The sequence below is a fragment of the Corythoichthys intestinalis genome, chromosome 11 (assembly GCF_030265065.1).
Source record: "Corythoichthys intestinalis isolate RoL2023-P3 chromosome 11, ASM3026506v1, whole genome shotgun sequence".
Lineage (NCBI taxonomy): Eukaryota > Metazoa > Chordata > Actinopteri > Syngnathiformes > Syngnathidae > Corythoichthys > Corythoichthys intestinalis.
Window position 1 is genome coordinate 37,927,153 of NC_080405.1, and position 20,907 is coordinate 37,948,059.

The window sequence follows — 20,907 nt, forward strand, 5'->3', positions numbered from 1 at the left end:
GTGTGTGCCCAAAACACTGAAGTTGCACGTATGGCCATTTCTGCAGTTTATTTATCTAGATAGTCACCGGGCCGAATAAACTCAATCGGGAGAGTTACAAGTTTGGCCTCACAGTTGTCTTAACATGTATGTGACGTCCCGATGAGAGTTTATATGAACTGGTACAGCTAGCTACCAGTTAAGTTGGCCTTCCATGTCATTTCTTGACGTTCGTTATTCAGCCTCGTGATATTGGTAAACCTAACATGACGTTATGGTCTCTTATTTGACAAGCGTCTGCTACAGCGAATCAAAAGCAGATATTTTTCATCTTCCGCCAATGGGATTGCGAGAATTCTGACCATGGGCGGTCTTTCTCAGAAACAGTGCGTATCGGGTTAGGTTGTTAGAAAGTTAATGGCTGGGGGAAAGAGAACCTCCTCAACCATAGCTTCGGGAGAGTTTCTGGATTCCCTGTAGTAAAACAACGCAAATAGCCTAAAAGAAAGAGCCTGGACGGACGCTTAAACCGACAACTACCTGGTTAACCCAAGTATCGTGAAAATAAGTATGCAGGATGCAGTAGCCGGGACGGCAATGCTGACGGACGGCTTCGAGGACGAGATTGACTCGGTGACTCCTCGCTCCCCAGTGGCAGGGATGGGGGTAGGAGCGACACCAGGAGGAGTCGGGATAGGGGGCATTGGGATTGGTGTGGGTGGAAAGAAAGTACGCTTATACGGGGAGCCTGGCGGGCCTTCCGCGGAAAGACTGGATTTCAAACTAGCGGCTGCGGCCGTCATCTCTTCGGGTCCGGGATCCGGCAGCGACGAAGACGAGGTTTCCGAGGTAGCTGAGCTAAGCTAGTTAGCTAAGCCTTGCCAGAACGCAAGGCTACATTCCTCCTGCGCGAACTAGCGAGCTAACATTAGCTTGCACTTGCTAGCCATATCCTCACAGGCCGCTGGAATTACGTAAAATAAACCAAGATATTTTCCCAAACCGTGTGACTTTTCACTCTACGGGTCTAGGGAGTCTTTTATCCCGGTAATGTGGATAATGTGCTGATATTTGGTCGCGTTGACCGGCTCAAATGTTTTATTTATACGGTGCAGGCTTCAACCGCGGCCTAGTCAGGGTGGAAGCAACGACGGCCTCGTTCGATGCTGTCGTCTCTATACCTTTTACAAATTAGTTCTTCGTATAGCTTTCCAATCACAGCAAATAGAAGGGGTATGTAAAAATGTAATTCGATTGTAGATATTTCAATATGAGCACGGTTTTGAGGTAAATGAAGCACGGTCTCTCCCGCGTTCAACTTTGCGAGGGACTATGTTATCCGTTTAATGATTTAACTGCGAAACGCGTTTCGCTTGTTGGTGTTATGTTGGTGTTATCATAAGCATATCTTCTCTCGCGATGTAACATCGTTGCCAATATTTTGTCAGCTAAGTTTTCTTAAACGTTTTTGATCTAATAGGAGTTCACGTCGATCAGTGACCCAACTTCCCATGTGGTGGCAGTCACAGCGGGACAGGTGTGATTGTATTTCCTCGTCTCCTGCAAACAACCTACTGGTTTATCAGTTTTACCTTATATTGAATGAACACCATTAATTCATATTTTTATCTAATGTCAAAATTCGACAATCATGGATTTGACTTATACCAAAATGACTCATGTGGCATTGTATAAGTAGGCATGTTTAACACTCTTCAGATTGCCATATGATATGCCAGTGACTGACATAAGAATGGATTGTTCTAGATTAGTAGATGGTAAATATTTGATTCGAAGCGTATCTGTTCCCTTCCCGCATCTGTCATCTTTAATATATCTCTTCATTGCCCCCAAATAATGTCAGCATGAGCTCTGCAATGAGTGGTCGCAGTTCTTAATCACTATTCTCTTCAGCTGTCTTTATTTGCACAAACATGCGAGTATATCTGACCAGAGGGGACTACTAAATAGTTGTCAGCTGATATCAATATTAGGGTTTTCTCTCTACGCATTTCCTCTTAGATTGCAGTATGAGAAATGGTACAAGTAGAGTCCCATATTGATAGGTAGGGCAATATCAAGATCAACTTAAATAGGAACTAGATCATAATTAAATCCTTTTAGTTAGCCAGACTACTATGTAAGCCTGAAAAGGAGCATTTGTTGTTGTGGTTTACAGCAGTTGAGATTTCACTGCTGTGGGCAGTAGCTACAATCTGAGCCCCAGGATTAAAGAGATGCCATTCCAGGCCTTTCCAGCTCTCTGGATACCAACACTCTGGGAAGTGTAGTTCAATAGTGGTGAATACTGATGTCCATTGTTGATTATAAAAGCTCTCATACAACAACAACCCCTGCGAGGCATTGCACTCTTTGGTCCTCTGGCAGAATTCCTTCACGCCGCTACATTTGCTCTCAGAAATTAGTTTCATTCAATGTCTTGTCACTTTTAACTTTGTTTTCTGGGTTGAAATTGTCGCCGATGGGTTAAATTAGTCAATTTTTTGTGAAGAAATTGTTTTTTTAGTCTAACTAAAGGGAGCTAGTACAGTTTATATCTTTTTATTTTAATTTTATTTTTTTTAATAAATACTGACAGTTTTTATAAATACTGACAGTTTGATGCACTTCACTAAGCTGTGAAGCAAATAGGACACCTCTATAAATGAAACGTAAATCAGTCCCCTATTGTTATGGTCAGCAGGGTGAATTGTTGTAAATCCAGCTTTTATACTCACTGGCTGCCATTGATGGCAATGGCATCCAATGAGGTTATTGCAATAATTATTTAACCAATTTGTTAACAAAAAATGCAGCATAGGTAACAAGTGTTAACACAACAGATAGTAAGATTATTGTGGTCTGTACCGTTGAACACTTATTTAAACGTAACACATAACGTGCTGGGTGTGTTGTTGGGTTTGATGATTAATTATTTGAATAAGAGAACCAACGTGAGCCAACACAGCCATGGAATGAGATGTTTAGCTGCGGTGGTGTTCTCAAGATGAATCTCTCCACGTAAACGTAACACATAAGGTGCTAGGTGTGTTGTTGGGTTTGATGATTAATTATTTGAATAAGAGAACCAACGTGAGACAACACAGCGATGGTATGAGATGTTTAGCTGCGGTGGTGTTCTCAGATGAATCTCTCCACGTGGTTAAGTGTTGTATTTCTCGGCTGCAATGCTGCTGCCACTCTCCTAACCTTTGTGCTCGCCTTCCTCACATTGTAAAAAAAACAAACAAGGATGGCAGCTACACTCCACTGTTATTATTTTTTTAAATTGTCTAGAAGTGTAATGTGACATTACTTGGATTTTGTCACCATTTGGTTTTCCATGCTGTGCACTCATCACTGTCATTTTATTGCAAAAGGTTTCAGTAGGATAACATGAACTAATTGACCTTCCTTTGTGCTCTTCCGTGTGGTTTTCAGGTGGAGTCATTCATTTTGGACCAGGAAGATCTGGATAACCCCATTATGAAGACGGCATCAGAGTTACTTTTGTCTAGTGCAACAGATGGAGTTGATTTGCGGACTGTCGATCCAGAAACACAGGCCAGACTTGAAGCGCTACTAGAAGCTGCAGGTACAAGTCCGTTTTCCAAATTTTCATAAATTTACACCTGATAATTCGTAAATGACTTTAACACCAGTGGCTGATTGCCAATCTGCCCCAGCAAATTTTTTTTTTGCCCTTAATTTTTAGGACTATGACTTCCTTTTTTTCCCCCTCCTATCTAATTTTAAATCTAAACAAGCAGCCTTTGTTTGTAGAATACCTCAGGGCGAAACTGCAAATAAGAGCCGCTTCTGGTTCTGCAAGCGTCATATCAATACAAAGTTTCAATGTGATTTGGGCAAATGAGTTCGGAGGTTCTACTGGAGGTGTTAGGTAGTACGTAGAGTAAGCCATTGGACCTGGGTGCCCTGGCCTCATTTAGGCTTATGAACATTATGAGGCAGATTAACCCAGCGACGAACTTGAGCCTCCAACGCATGCAGAGGACCCGTAGCAACAAATACTGGCTAATCTTTTCCTAGGCCTATTTCTCATAGACTAATTACTACATTGAAGGTTGTAACCTATATTCTTTAAAAATAATTAGGGGTGCACGATATCCATTTTTTGAAACCGATATCGATAACTTCCTGCTCCTCAAAGCCGATACCGATATCGATAACCGATAATAAATATATAATTTTTTAAATGTATAATCTGAGTTTTTGAACACCTGGAGGTTTAAACAAATAGTGGTGGATTCAACATAGATTTGCCTTTGATTTCACCAGATTTTTCATAATGACATGAACAAAACAGTGCGTTTCACTTCTGCACTGCCCGACAGCCAGCTAAGAATGAATGCACTTCCATAAACCACAAGGCTTGGTCTTTTCTTGCTTTTATGGGAAGACACTTGTCTTAATATTGTGAAAGTACAACAGAAAAATACACATATTCAATACTCAATATACAATAAACTGCACAATAGACTTATACACAACTATTATATGTATAGCTTAGCACACTAGCTTGAGCTACTAAAGCATTGGCTGGCTTCTATAACACAACTTATGAAGTTCTGTACATATGACCCTTCACCACAGAAGTAAACATATTTTGCACATCCATATGTAATAGTAAACATAAAATACTTGCATATATTTCCGAGGCGGAAACGTAACAGAAAGCATTCACGACTGTCAATGCTACCGCTAGACACCGCAATGTGTAAGTGATCGAACCAAACTACTGTAACAAAAAAATAGGTGCATTGAATTATTCTGACCAGCAGGTGAGAGCAGTGCCCCGCAAATGGTCAACTGATTTCCGATACTATTGTGTAAACTGCAAAGCCAGAACAGTACATATTATCGGTCCTATTGTAAATGTTATTGGATTTATCGGGATGACATCATAATTCCTGTTATCGGATCGATAATTATCGGACCAATAATTATCGTGCACCAGTAAAAATAATGCAAGTTTTTTTTTTTCTTATTAAAAGTTGTGTTCATCGTATCCAAGGCCTAACCTTCCAGTCTTTCAAAATGAAGTCGGTGAAGTGTATAAAAATCCTGTGGTACCGTACATTGGCCACTAGTATTTCATCTTGTTTTAAAACAGAAACTATTATAAACTGTCCACCATCAAAATGAACCCGTTTAAAGCCGGGTACAAGCTTTGACTTTGGACTTTATGGAGACATAAGTGCTTCATGACCAGTGTTGTTAATTTTACTTTGAAAAAGTAATTAATTACAGTTACAAATTACTTCACCCAAAAAGTAATTGAGGTAGTCACTCAGTTACTTGAAGATGAGTATTTAGTTGGCAAAGTAACTGTTGTTACCTTTCATGTTTTGTTTTTTTTCACCCCACTCAAAAAAAAGTATAACCTTTGCTATGTTTGGAAATCATTTAATGTTGTGAATCAACCGTTAAAGTTGTTAAAATTGCTCCCGTTATTGCATTACTTCCCTTCTGTCTACTTTCAACATGTGAAAGTTTTAAAACTGTTTCATCATTTAAGGATGTATTCAAGTCAAGATTTTGACGATTTCTGAGTATTTTAGATAAAAAGTTACTTAGGTTCGCTAGGAAGGTTGTGTACAACAGAGCCTTCCAGAGAACACTACTGCTTTAAGATGGCGGCTGTTTACTAACGCCGGCGTGTCTGTCATTTCGCATCTATTTTTGATATAGCGGAAAACACTCAGGTGGCTTGAAGTTCCGCTCTGAGACCCCCAATTTAGCCAACTTTCAAAGTTGTCCGATATGCATGTATGATACATCATTGGAAAGCTTAAAATCTCAATTTTGGGGGGGAAGAAAAATTTTGAATAGAAGGGCATTTAAAAAAAAAAAAAAAAAAGTTTTTTAAAACCGTAAAACCCTATCTGGACGTGAGAGCATGCGAGAGCAGAATTACAGACTCCGTGACTTTAACGAGATATTATCGCGTACTTACCTTGTTTTGATCCCAAAACTCCATGTAGCATGTATCGCTGAATGTGAAGACACAGCTGGGTTTTATGGGTGAAACATGGTACAATAAAAAAGGTCGGGATGCATAAATCGCAGACATTAAGGAGTGGTTGAGATTTTCTTTTTCATATATTTACCCTTTTAAACGTTTTTTTTTTTTCCCAAATTTTTTTGTTTGGATCGATTATTTATCATCTAACATATCGGAGAAAATGCGACAGTAACAGAAAAAATACAATTAAGCGATAGTTATGAGGTAGATATCCTAGACTTTTTTACAGACACCATTTTTTTCATTGTGACATAATTTGTTTAAAAGTTTAAAATATGTGAGTGAATAATTTTTTTAAGTTGTTTTTTTAAAAAAAACGAAATATTAGACATCAATTAATGATTCTAAGCTAAAAATGACATTTTGAACAATGAATATAATACCTGAGTTTTATGGCTGGGTTGAAACAAAAGCGGTTGCGCGACATCTGTAAACGGGGGTTTTCAGGGTAAAACTGACAAATTAAAAATAGTTTGGGGGCTTAATGCGCCATGAATCTGCTATGGCAGCATTTAGACATATTGTTCTCTCAAACACAACTTTTGTTTTGGCTTAAAATACAGCAGTTTCTTTGAGAGGAGCGCAAGAGCAGAAACCGCTTTTTCAGCCTTGTCTGTTTTCCGCCATATACATGTGATATCTACCATAGCATCATGTTGGCGTAGTTTATACGCTATCTGCTACGGTCAGGTATTATTGCAGCCACCTAGCATCGCTTTTGCAACGGCGTCAAAAGTCCATTTCTTCCTCCCCGCTCTGCTTTCTCCGTGAGTCCGCGTCTGACTTTTCTCGCGTGTTTCAACCAACGTAGTAACGCATAGTAACGCATAGTAACGCACGGCTTTACATCCTCAGTAACTGTAACGGCGTTGCCAAGATGAGAAGGGTAATTATTTTGATTACTCACTACTGAGAAAAATAACGCCATTAGTAATGCCGTTATAATCTAACACCGTTATTAACAACACCGTTCATGACAAATGTATGTGGGGATTAGGCATGTGCCGGTTACCGGTTTCACGGTTTACCGTGGTGTGAAAACGTCGCGGTTTCAAAACCACTAAAATTTTCCGTCAGACCGTAGTACGGTATTGGCTATTTTTCATGTGTCAGAAATGCAGCCAGAAGTGGCTTGGCGTGGCAGCGCTCACCCCCTCCTGTTTGTTGCTGTGTGTGAAAGTGACGCTATCGGCTAGACAGCCAGTGAACCCAAAAACAAATACTCCAAACATAAGGCGTACTGTTCTTCATTTTATTAAGCTCTCAAATCGTGGTAAGTGGAATATACAAAATGAATACATTTAAAACGTTGTACAATTGTATTTTTCCATGTGTGGGTCGCTTCAACAGATTAGCACCATGAAAAGTTTGCCAAAAACAAAACACACATTTTCCTTTCAAATTCAATATACAAACTAACTAAAAGCTTACAAAGACGAATGTTAGCCTAGGCTTAGCTGGGAGAGCAACTTCGTCGAGTGTTACAGCCGCAGAGTGAGAAAACAAGCTTGATTCGCTTGAATGAAGGAGACAAAGCATCAAAGATTGCTAATTGCGAAAGATGCTCTTGCCCTAAGCACAAATCCACGTTCGCTGGATAAAGGAGACGTCTCACTCCGAATGTTTTTTTTTGTTTGTTTAGATGAAACCCTTCCACAACATTTACACTTTAAACTAACTTATACATTTTTAACTAACTTATTAACTTATGAATTCTTTATATTTTTTAACACATAGGCTTGACATCATGTAGACTAGAGCTGACACAGTGGCTGAAAATGGCGAAACTTCACTTGAGCTTCTCCACCCTCAAAAAAAAAGTCATGCAGTAGTATTTTTTAAAAATTTTCTTCAGAACTGTTTTTACTTTTTTATAGAAATTATTTTGTTCTTGCTCTAATCTTGAGCAACTTGAGCTGTGGCTGTGGGTATAATCATAAGTTATATTTATTTTAATTTTATTTAAAATATATTTTTTTGTTTTTTTTTATTGATAATTTATTTTAACAATATATTCATGTTCAAATTTGCAACTACAGTATGTTCTGAAAAAAAAAAAAAAATCCTGTTCAATGGGGGGAAAAAAAAAAAAAAAAAATTAACCCATACATCTCTAACACATTTTGGAGCTATAATTGCAATACCGTGATACCGCGGTATTTTTGCCCACGGTTATCGTACCGTCAAAATGTCATACCGGCACATGCCTAGTGGGGATGAATTGTTTTGTTCCACAATTGTTAAATCGTAAACTATAAAAATATAAATAAATAATCAGGAGCCGGGGTATGGCTGCATGCATTTCTGGAATCTCTCACGCAACTTCGGAAATTTTCGTTAGCCTGTGCAAATGTGGCTTGAGGTTGAGTTAACTGTAGTAATGCTTCTTCAACGTTTTTTTAAATGTCTTCATTCCGGCAAATTAAACCTAGTTTTGAGCCATTTTAATGTTGGTAAATGCACATTAAAGCTAATGGCTAAGCCTTGCTCGCCACACTACATTTTATGCTTGTTGTATTTGGATTGTTTGTAGTTGGTTGCAGATTTCATCCGTTTACTTGTCTGCTTCAAACTATAGACTAAAAAAAAAAAAACCCAAAAAACGCATAAACACTTTTGGAAACAAATGACCTACGTTTTAAACAGACGCACACATGAATGCTTCTTAGAGTCCTTGTATGCAAGTAAATGAAGGTGATTTGATGGTTGATATTCGCCTAATATTTAGAATGGAACTTTCTTTCAAAAGTATAGATCTTACTAGAACTTTTGATTGCTAAAGTAGCAGTACAGGAGTCTGTCTACAACAGATCACATTTTGTCCCAAAATGCCTAATTTTGCCTGTACATTGGTGCGTTCTGCTATGTGTCCAAAAGTAGAGTAGTTGTAGTTGGTAGGTTCTGTTTGTTTAAACAGAGATGAAGCTTTTTTTTTTTTTTTTTAAAAATAATGATGCGTTCTGGTGGTGGAAACTATCGGAATTTGTTTACAGTTGGCGAGTTTGGGTTCCCGCTCATAGACTGACTTAAAGAATGCCTACCGCGCAAATATCCTCAATATGGGCTTCACGAAGGGAAAACATAGCAAGTGTCATATTAGCGAGCCGGTGAATGCTATGGGTGACATCACCAAGGCTATGTCCAGCTTTAATTTACAGTTGACGATGGTGTTTGGTGTTGAAATACCGCTGTTTCTATGCTTAACATAGCGTCCGAGCATGATTATTTAGTTGGCACTCAATGAAAAGTTTGATTATTCTTTGTTTATTGGCCATGATTGGAGAGGGATGTGTCTTTTGGTTTCCAAACACATTTTTGTTGTTAAAGCCACCGGCACATTGTTGGTTGCATGACAGAAACATACATACTTCACCGATCACTTGCATTCACCTTGCGCAGAGCTTGGCCACATTTCTGCATTTCCCCCCCTTCCATTATATATATATATATATATATATATTATATGAAGGCACCGTATGTGAATAATGAAAAATGGGTTAAATTTTGAATAGTGTGATTGTGAGGAAGCCATACAAACAGGCACTAACGGAAGTGTGACCAATACTTATGTCATTAATACCTTATTTTAAATTTGCCATCTCTGATTCTCAAAAAGATAAATGTCCATCATAGAAAAAAAATTGAGATGTGACCTCTCATTATGTGATTGTTCGTATATTTTGAGAATGTGGTTGACATATCCTACTTTTAATTGGATGTAGCTTTAGAAGCATTATACAAATGATTTAAAAAAAAATGTTACTCTGAATACAAGGCAGAAAATTGTCAGTGACATCGTAACAGATGGTATATAGATAAACAAATAGCTGTTTTTAATTTGCACATTTAACAAGGAATGAGCTGGAGGCAAAGTTTTTTTCCACAGACAAACAACCACTAGATAAAAAAATCAGTTTGAAATTCCCCAATTTTTTTTTTTTTTGTCTTAAAAATGTAATGTATTTTCCCTATCGGTCCAATTTGTCGCTTTCTGCTCTTTGAATCGCTTTTAATATCCTTTAAAGTGTTTGCTATTGCTACAGACTGCAGTGTGTTATTGATGCAATGTGAGAAATATAATGTAAAAACAAAGAACAGCGCAGGTTTGAAATAATTAGGAACTCGCAAAGCAGATTGGCTGATGCAGTGTTAGTCAGGGCAGTTTTTCTGCCAGAATAATACTCAGAAATGTTACTTTTTTTTTTTCTTACGTTTGTAAGCCAAACATGAATCGTTTTTCTTCCGAATTGAATCAAATTGTAATTGAACACTTAAGGGATGAGAAATAGCGATTTTGTATCGAATCTCACCCCGTCTCTAGATGTGTATCAAATCGGTCTAATGCCAAAGATTCCCAATCCTGATGATTAGGGTTGAGTACCAAAATCCAGTAATAATTTGGTACTGGTTCTGTAGCAAACTGTGTTAACTGAATAAAAATGCGCATTTGGGTGCTGGATGGAGTTTAATTTTATTTATTTCTTTTAAACCCTGAAAGCTTTTTCTGTAAGCAAGCATGTCAGTAGGCGCTATTATTTAAGAGCTACAGTCAGGGAGCACAAAAAAATTGTACATTTTTTATTCATATGATGTTAATTTTATTTATAATTTGGAAAGATTTACTCTTAAGTTGTGTTAAGTTTGGCAATGTAAATTAAAGGGTCGTGTTTTTTCACTACATATATGTGTGAAATTTTTGTTGTAATTATCAGTTCTAGAACTTTTTAAGCACCAGAACCGTTTTGAAAAGTACCGAATAGTAACAGGTGTTGGATAAAACCCAGGCGATACCCAACCCTACTAGTGATTGAACGGCTCTAACATTGCTCTAAAAATATTGTAAAATGCGGCAATGGCTATAACGTCGTATTGTTACGTGCCAATAGCAGCCAACAGTCAATCTTAGTAATAATCTTTCCAAAGATAAAACGAGATCAATGAAACTGTCTGCATTAAGACATTTTACCTGCTACTTAGGCTACATTCACACTGCGTGTCAAAACTGATTTTTTAACCCATACGTGTGCGATTTTTTTTTTCTTCATGCAGTATGAACAGTCCGATTCAGATTTTTTCATATGCGACCTGAGCGCTTTTGTATGTGGTTAAGAATTGGATGTGTATCTGACACCTCTGGAGATTGAACGCATATCTCCATGAATGTGACCCATGGTGGATGATAATACCTTTTCCCACTTAATATTGCGAGATAAGATATCAGGTTTAAAACAAATGTTTGCTGCGGTAGCATAAAATCCTCATATTTTGGCACAAATCGTGACATCGCAGACCACACAGCACTTCAGTTAGCATTCCGACACATGACAACACGTTACAGTGTGGAATTTTTGTGCATGTGTGATTCAATCCCTGCACACTGTGAGTCACAGCTGAACGGCTACAATGATCAATCTAATCAGAATTTGTTACCACTCCCTGCGTAACCGAAAAAACAAACTATCGTGTTAACAAAGCAAAAAGGTATTTTAATTAAATGCACTCTTTTCGTTTTCATATTCATGCAAGACAAAATTCAAATTGACGAACTACAAGATTTCAAGTGTTATCTTTTGTCCAGTTTAATATCCTTATATTTTATGCAGGTGAATCCCGCACCTTACAAATATCCTAAAATGAAAAACTAAAATTATCCTAAGTATAACTAGTAAATCCACTTTAAAAACTTATCTCTGAAAACAATCTATAAACTAACGTAAACTAAACAATGATGAAAAAAATCCAAAACCATTATAACCTTAAACATGAAAATTCTGTGCAAAACAGAAATGAGTGAAAACACATTATCAAAAAGAGAAAAAGTAGTGAGCTTGATAACAAAAATCTCCTTAACGTATTTTTTTTTATGAGCAAACAACAGTTTGCCATCAGAACTGAGTTGCATTGTGGGATGTAGTCTCCATTTTGAGCTATTGGTAGCCATGGTGAATGTAAACGAGACCATTGGTGCAGAGTTGAATAAGAAAATGCCAAAATGCAAGAAGGGAAGGAGACTCAACAGGTAAATGTTACATCTCTATGCCTCGTTGACATGCTCACCAGCAAGCTCTTTTACCATGGCTGAATGTGGAACCCAAGCCGTTTTTCAACGCACTCGGCATGGTTAACACCCACTGGTTAGGAGCTGTCTCCTTATGCCAGCTATTTAGTTGCACTACCTCTGCAGTGTGAGTTCTGTGGAAGGCTTTGGAACTTGTGGTTGCAGTTGCATTCATCGAGGACAAAGTTTGAATTTTTTTTTTTTTTGGTAACGTGCCTTTTTGTCTGCACATAAGTGAAATGTCTTGGAGTGTTGAGAAACCTGCTACACAGATTTGATGTATTATTAATCGAAATCATGAACATAGACAATGTAATCCTGTGATGACTAAAAGTTGTATTTTGAGCAGTCATATCTAATTTAAAATCTATTTTCTCCTCTAACACTTGTCCTCCGCTACTATCACCGATCAGAAACCACATATGACTATGGCAGATCACACGCATCAATAGGCCTAGATCTGTTTTAGGAGGAAGGAAGAAATTGCTTGAAAAATGCTGGAAAATGTTCAACGGTAATGCTAACTTTACCTGAAGTTTGCAAGCACATCGCTGAACTCGTCTCCAAGTAACTAAGCCTAGTCTCTGTTGCTGGTCATATGATATGTACTTGACAAGCATCGTTTTCACGACAGATGGACAAGGAGTCCCGAATTATGCAACATACTGACCTAGCAAAAAGGAAAATATGAGGGGACACATGTGGAAGCACCATTGCTACTTGCTAAGCCAATGTGAAACAATCTAAAAAAAATTATGAAAATCCTAGAGTAAATTTTTACACACGACCATTTCAACCTCTGAGAACATCACATTGATTGATCCAATAGTTTGGATTTAAAAAGTATTTCTTTAGCATGCGTATAATACTTTTTTTTTTTTTTCAAGCATGGATACCACTTTTTCTGGGAATTTCAATGCACGGATAAAGAGTGATAACTTCTATTGGGAGGTGATTAGCAATATACATGCGTATATAAAATCTGTATAGTGATAAAGTTTAGACTCAATTAGATGCAAGAATAATTTGAAATGTATTTTTTGTCTGAAACCAAAACTGAGGAAACCAAAGGCAAAAACCAAAATGCAAAACACCCCAACTGTTTTTTTCTCTAAAGTTTAACACATGTTGCAAAAAAATGGAAAACACTACAATAAAGTCTATAATACTGTACAGAACTGGTTTTGCTAGTTGTAAATGTCTGTGCACCTTTATCAGACTAAATGTAGGTCATCAGCAAAAGTTTTTTTTTTTTTTTCCCCAAATTCTTGCTCTTTCCCCACTCACGCTTCTTTGGCTTTCTTGACAAGACAAATTCACAGATGCAGTGCACATGACTCACTTTTCTTCCAGCTGTGTTCTTTCTTTTCCTCACGGTGACCACTATCCAGTTTCGCTGCGTATTGCCCTATTACCCACATATTTCACTTGTATCGAAACCCTTGTTCCTATTCTTTCTTTTCTGGGCGTACTTATGCTCTTCTCACCAATGTTTAGCAGATTGATTTGTGATCATGTTTAGGTGGTGTACTTTCTTACTAGAAGTCCTGTAAATGCTAATCTGAATTTTTAGGGGCTTAATAGATTTTTAGGGACGGATATTGTAAAGTCATCTAGGGTTGCAGCTATCGAATATTCTGGTAGTCAATTAATCGATGGACTAGTTCGAATAATTGAGTAATCGGATAAGGAACATGAAAAATTAAAATACTTGGACTGAGCCTCAAATGGTATATATATTTTTTAAATGTGGATCTATGTACAACAAAAGAACAATTAGGTAACTTACATAGAAAAAGTCCGCTAGTTTTAATGCTATAAAATGCTAGTTTTTTTTACAATGGTCTTAACAAATGGTTCAGACACATATTCCCACAAAAAACAGCTAAACACACCTATAAACTAAATTATGAAGGCATTAAAAAAACATTAGGTCAAACAAAACCTGAGCTTACGTTGGACTTAACAGGGAGCAGTTGGATTCAGCCATGTGAAAAGAGGAAAACCAGAGGGCAGTGAATCCACCCTAATCAATAAAACTAAATGCAAACACTTTCAAAATAAACCATTACAATGCCACTGTAATTAAACGAATACTCGAAGCAACAAAATTTAATTCGAATATTTTTTTCTAATCGAATACTCGAGTTAATCGATTAATCGTTGCAGCACTAAAGTCATCTAGTGAATATTTACGTTTTCACTCATTTTCACCGTATTACTGATGAGCAGTTTGAGAAACCTTTTGTGAGGGTATATTCCCGAGTTAGCTACTTTTAGGTTTCTCCAAAATTGATCGATGTCAGTGAAAACGTGAGGGAAACGTTTTTTTTTGTCAGCAACAAAAATAAGAACATTGAGCTCATTTAGTTGTGGAATTTTTTTTTTTTTTTTTTTTAACAACGTTTTTTTGTAAAAAAAAAAAAAAAAAAAAAAAAAAAAAATCCAAAATAAATATTGCTGCTTTTGTGTCAAAATGCATATTTTACATAAAGTGAATGAGTAGAATTCACCAAAGGATGGCAGTAAAGCTTCATGATTTTTATTTTCCTGGTCTGCGTTTCTGGCATCACCCGTTTTTCAAGCAGGATATAATTGCAAAGACATAGAGGAAATTGGAGAGGTTAAAGCATTCTAGACTAAAATATAGGTTTGACAGAGAATGTTTTATTGAGTTAATAGGTGTGTGTGTTTGTGTATGTCATGTGACAAGTACAAATGACAAGAACTTGGATGTATCTGACAATTGCCACTTAACTGTCACTATGGGAACAACAAGTAAACATCACGAATGACGTGACTGACGTGTGTATCGCTTGTGTATATGTCGCTAAATACGTGTCTTTGTAATAACACTATCTTGTGGGCCTTGAAAGATCAGTCAAAATCCACTAAAATGGCTGGTCTTGTGAAAATGACTGTGATTGAACAAAAAGAGCAAAATTCTGTACGTTTACTGGACTTGCAGGCACAATTAGATGGAAAAGTTACTTGCACTGTGCCGAATTTTACTGGAGTGTATTGAAATTAATTGAGAAAAAAGTTGAGCCAAATTAACATGCTTGTGTGTGTGTGTGTGTGTGTGTTTCTATGTGTGTGTTTTTGTTTTTTCATTTCCTCTTTCTGTATGCTGCTACTAACCTTGGATTGGTTTGGCTGGACTGGACTTGCGCCCTCATCGGATCTGGTTTGGTTGTGCTCCCCTGTGGTTTGCCTTGCCCTCTGCATCTCTGCCCTTTGGTGTTTGCCAGGCATCGGTAAACTTTCCACTGCCGATGGTAAAGCTTTTGCAGATCCCGAGGTGCTGCGACGACTGACGTCATCTGTGAGTTGTGCGCTGGATGAGGCTGCAGCTGCACTCACGCGTATGAGGGCCGAAAACACACTTAACGCTGGCCAAGCCGACAAGTATGTATCCCACCCGTATTATCACTGGTTTTTGTTTTCAACACTTCACGTTGACTCATCTACACTAAGAAATGTTTTAGATGGGTTCGTGTCCTTATGTTTACTGTGTTTTGGCCACACATAAAAGCATATGTAACATACATCTCATGTTTACAAAATTCATTGTTACTGAAAACATTTGGAAAACTGATTCAACCTCACTTAGCAGCAATCTTAGTCTTTGTATAAGGATGATTAAATGTAAAATCCAAGGTTTGTAAAGAATCAAAATTGTACCATATACAAAAAAAATCGGAGGTAGGGCCTGATTTCTTCTCATTAAAATTGCAATTACAGGTAGTCCCCGGCTTACGACGTACCCGATTTATCGGATTTCAACTTTACGATGCCTGAGTCTTGTTCGATTTTTTTTTTTTTTTTTTTTTTTTAAATGTTGACTTCTGTTTGTGATGCATGGTTTTCACGCAGGAAGCGTAGAGCATTTAGTACTTCTGCACGAGAGCGCATGTACACACTCGCGCCCACGTCGCACACGCACACAGTGAACAGCTGAGTGAGAGAGGTGACAACCTGTGCGCACATTTGTTGCTTGTGAGGCATCAGCTGTATATAACCCCTTTTGTACTGTTTATTTATTGTGCGTTTTCAATTGTGGTCGAATACTTAGGGCGAGTTTATTTTATGTGATTATTTTTGATGATGTGCGGACGCTAACTGATACACGCTAATCATTTGTTATTGCTCTATCAGCAGCTACTTGTAAACACAAATTTGATTTGCCATTATTGAAGGTGAGACTGGTTTAATCGAATTTTATTTTAGTTTTATTCTGCAAGTGTTGATTTCAGGAGCAGCTGAATAAAGTCATCACACCACACGGATGTCTGACCGCCTAGCTCACTGTCTAGCTCTGACTTGGCTTCAACGTCTTGTGGTGGACAGTACAATGACGTATAATACACGCTTTTGGATAGTATTTTTTTTTTTTTATTTACAGGGTGTTTAGAGGTATTTAAAGAGTTAAATTAGACACGTGAAAATCCGGGTGACATCGCCAGTGCAAGAACGGAACTCGTTCATAAACTGAGGACTACCTGTATTTGAATTTCAATGCAAAATAATACAGAACAATTACCTGGGCAATTTTTTTTTAAAGTCTCGACGTTAAAGCACCATTTCAGGAAATCTATCTGGAACAGTCCAACATTTAAATAGTCCTAAAAAATAGCATAAAGTGCACATCTTTCTTTTCTGGTTCTTCTACCAGAAATGGCCAACCACTAATTATTACGCCGTTTTAATCGGTGTACCAGAAAAATGTGCTTTAACAAAAGTTCTGTGTTATTTAATGGATTCGGTATTGGAGCGTACCTGCATTTAAAATGTTTTTTTTTTTTTTTTACTTGTTAACTATTTTGGTACTCGCAGTATCATGTAGGAAAATGTATTATTAATCAGGCATGAAAATCTCTCACCTTTCGGCGAAATTCGCCGTTTTGAAGTCAAAAAGGATGACCTACGTGAATCGTGTAGATCCGAGGAGAAAAATTTTAAGGGGGAGGGGGGGGTCGTTTGTAGGCATGTGCCAGTTACCTTCACGGATTACCATGCTATGAAAACGTCGCGGTTACAAAACCACTAAAATTTTCCGTCATACAGTAGTACGTATTCGTTATTTTTCATGTGTCGAAAATGCAGCCAGAATTGGCTTGGCGCGGCAGCGCTTACCCCTTCCCCTGTTGGATGCTGCGTGTGTCAGTGACGCTATTCCAGCAAACCCAAAAACAAGCACTCCAAACGCAAGGCGTAAATTCTTCAATTTATTGATCTCTCAAATCGTGGTAACTGAAATATACCAAATGAATACATTTAAAACGTTGTACACTCGTATTTTTCCACATGTGAGTAGCTTCAACAGTTTAGCTTCATGAAAAAGTTCGTCAAAAACAAAACACACATTTTCCTTTCAAATTCAATACACAAAGTTACTAAAAACTTACAGACGAATGATAGGCAAGGCTTAGCTAGGACAGCAACTTCATTGAGGTTAATCACAGCCGCTGAGAGAGAAACAAGTTTGTATGCGGGGAGGAAAAAAAAAAAGCGTCAAAGATCGCTAATTGCGACAGATGATCTTGTACTAAGCACAAATTCACATTCGCTGGAGGAGGTAAAGTATCACTCCCAATTGTTTTTAGATGAATGCATTTGCCAGCATATTGAATTTAGTGAGTAATGGTTTTCGTTTTCATATTTTCTGGTATGACAAAGTTACTGCCGTTCGTTGCAGCTTGCGTTGAACACTGCCGGAGCGTCCGGTGAAAAAATAGCTCCCGTTAAGGTAGCGTCAAGCTTGTGTATTTAACGGTAATATAAAAGCAGTGTTGTCAATAACGCGGTATCGTAATGCGTAACTAATCTGATTACTTTCTTTCAGTAAAGAACAATCTAACGCGTTCATTTTTCTAAATCAGTAATCTGAGTAACATTACTTTCCTTGATGCCTGTGCGTTACTATTACTACATAATGTGTGTAGAATGAAGAATACTGTAGTCATGGGAGTGACATCAGATGTCACATTTTTTAATCGGGGATGGAACAAAAAGGGTCACGTGTATTACCATGATGCGTGAGCGCTGGGAGTTTGCGGCCAAAACAACATAGCCTTGCTACCTCGCCAGGATGCAATGAAATAGGCAGGAGATATACTACAAACGGCTGCATTTGCACACTGGAAACACAGCCATTACTTCACATTTTTGTCCAGTAAAGATAACAAAAATATCTCCGTGCGCTGCGAACTTTGCGCTGGCTCAAAAAGACTGTCGACCGCTATAAGCATCCAATTCAAGCACCACTTGGAATTACAGCACAACAGGTAACACGACAGCCAGGACTTTTTGATACTGCTCGTGCTCAATCCTCGGTTCAAGCTCAGTTGTTGTTGAGGGTTTTGAAAGCTTAGGTTTAAAGAAATTCTAAATATCCATCTTGCCTCCTCAGCTGTAGTTTTGGCTAAGCAATGCAAACGGCTGTCTCTAAGGTTCTATAGTCACATGATCTGTTCGAAAAATAATTTGGACCCATTATGAAATACTTTGAAGGATTCCTGTTCATTTTATTCATTTTTGTTGTTTGTTTTATTGCTCTAAAACTTTTATAGACAACATTTTAATGGCCATATTCAATGGTCTTTATTTTAAAGGGGAAGTTCAGAATTTTTTACATTAGGCTTAATCTTTGAGTTAGCCGGGGTTTAATTAGTCGTTGGAAATGATTTGAACAAATTCTGTGCAGTTTGACAGTTATTTGTTAGTTTCAGGGCTCCGGAGTGGCTAAGCGAGCGCGAGTCAATGGTGGTTGAAATCAACTCCTTCAACTAATTAAACCCCCGTTAACTGGAATATTAAGCCTTATGTGAAAAATTAAAATGGTCAAATTCGCCACATGTAGGATGTTTTGCCGACGGCGGACATTTTGGCAGAACGCCGGAACATATTTACTCCACACTTTTCTCACCTTTTTAACCCCTGACCCATTTTCATGCCTGATTAATGTGTTTAGTCCCATCCTTAGAACAAATCATGATTTTTTTTTTTTTTGCCAGACTGCCCAGCTCTGGGTTGTATCGTGACATTTGCAGATTTTGCAACATTTACATATACTCTGTCTTCATGGCAATCGGCTCAAGGCTGGATGCGCTTAATCAACAAATGTTTTGTAACTACAACAATTGATTTGATTTTAAAATGGACCCGTATAAGTGCTTGCTGATAGCTGAATTTGTTAGGCGTATGCATGTTTATGTGTCATCGTGGCGGTAATTGCAGTGTTCTGGTGATTTTCAGCCGTAGTTTAGCAGAGGCATGCTCAGATGGTGATGTCAACGCTGTGCGCAAACTGCTGGATGAGGGGCGAAGTGTCAACGAACACACGGAGGAAGGGGAGAGCCTGCTATGTCTAGCTTGCTCGGCTGGCTATTATGAACTTGCACAGGTATTTGAATCTTTCATATGATTATGTTGCTTGTTTTGAGAATATGATTATATCAGGGACTTCAATTGTAACACACGTATTTTCTTAAACAGGTCTTGTTGGCCATGCACGCAAATGTGGAGGACCGAGGCATAAAAGGGGATATAACTCCACTTATGGCTGCAGCTAGTGGGGGCTATGTGGACATCGTCAAGCTGCTTCTAGTACACGGAGCAGATGTTAACGCACAATCCTCCACAGGTAAGACTGAAATTAAAATCTGGAAAATTTGTGATTTCTCTTTACATGCCTGGTTTTAATCGTCATACTGGATTTTTGTGCCCGTAGGTAACACAGCTTTGACGTACGCATGTGCTGGCGGCTTTGTGGACGTGGTGAAGGTGCTACTCAAAGAGGGTGCCAACATCGAGGACCACAATGAAAACGGGCACACACCTCTAATGGAGGCTGCCAGTGCTGGCCATGTCGAGGTTGCTCGGGTACTCCTAGAGTACGGCGCTGGAATTAACACCCATTCAAATGAGTTTAAAGAGAGCGCTCTCACACTTGCCTGCTACAAAGGTCGGAACCAGTCCGAGCAAAATTATTATATTAGCCCCTTTAACAGCTGTTATCAACAACTGGTTAACAAGTGCTCCAACACCATACAGGTCACTTGGATATGGTGCGTTTTCTGTTGGAGGCTGGCGCAGACCAGGAGCATAAGACTGATGAAATGCACACTGCACTGATGGAGGCCTGCATGGTGAGCATCTGCTCTAAATCTTCACTTTCTTTTGGCCATCGAAGTGTTGAAGCCATTCTTATGTACAAATAGCTTGGACAGGAAATGATGATATTTTCCTGCCAGTATTCCGCCTTCAGCGATAGCAACAGTTCCACAAGCTGCATAGGTATTCAGGTGCTTATCTCCACATTCTCTGTGTGTCTCGCTGTCCCAGGATGGCCATGTGGAGGTAGCGCGGTTGCTGTTGGACAGCGGCGCGCAGGTCAACATGCCAGCGGATTCTTTTGAATCGCCCCTTACCCTCGCAGCCTGCGGAGGACACGTGGAGCTGGCAGCCTTGCTCATAGAGAGGGGAGCCAACTTGGAGGAGGTGCGTAAAAGACACGGCTGAAAATTTAAGAAAGTTCGTCCCACATAAAATGTGTATAGTATGTTTCCATTTGTAACTCATTGTAACACATGCCAAATTCACTTGTGCTCATACTCTGTGTACAAAAAAAAGGACAGTGTTTTTATTTCATACACATATACACTGGCCTATTGGAACTCTATTTAACAACTATTTTAAAAATCTAATCTTGACAAACAGTTTGATCTGGTGCACCACCAATAATGTCAGGTGCAACCACATTTTTTACCACATTAGATTGTAGACATTTACAGGTTCTCTTTTTGAAAATTTTAAAATAACT

The 20,907-nt window shown here is 38.4% G+C and overlaps 1 protein-coding gene across 1 annotated transcript in view; it reads left to right on the forward strand.

Moving 5' to 3' along the window:
• The first annotated feature begins 375 nt into the window (after positions 1-375).
• The window catches only part of ankhd1 (ankyrin repeat and KH domain containing 1), a 43,424-nt gene continuing 22,892 nt past the window's right edge, over positions 376-20,907 (forward strand). The window contains 8 exon segments of the mRNA XM_057850103.1: positions 376-828; positions 3,421-3,574; positions 15,335-15,491; positions 19,341-19,488; positions 19,581-19,728; positions 19,816-20,049; positions 20,139-20,233; positions 20,430-20,585. Of these exon segments, the coding sequence (XP_057706086.1) occupies positions 550-828; positions 3,421-3,574; positions 15,335-15,491; positions 19,341-19,488; positions 19,581-19,728; positions 19,816-20,049; positions 20,139-20,233; positions 20,430-20,585 (1,371 nt within the window). The 5' untranslated portion in view covers positions 376-549.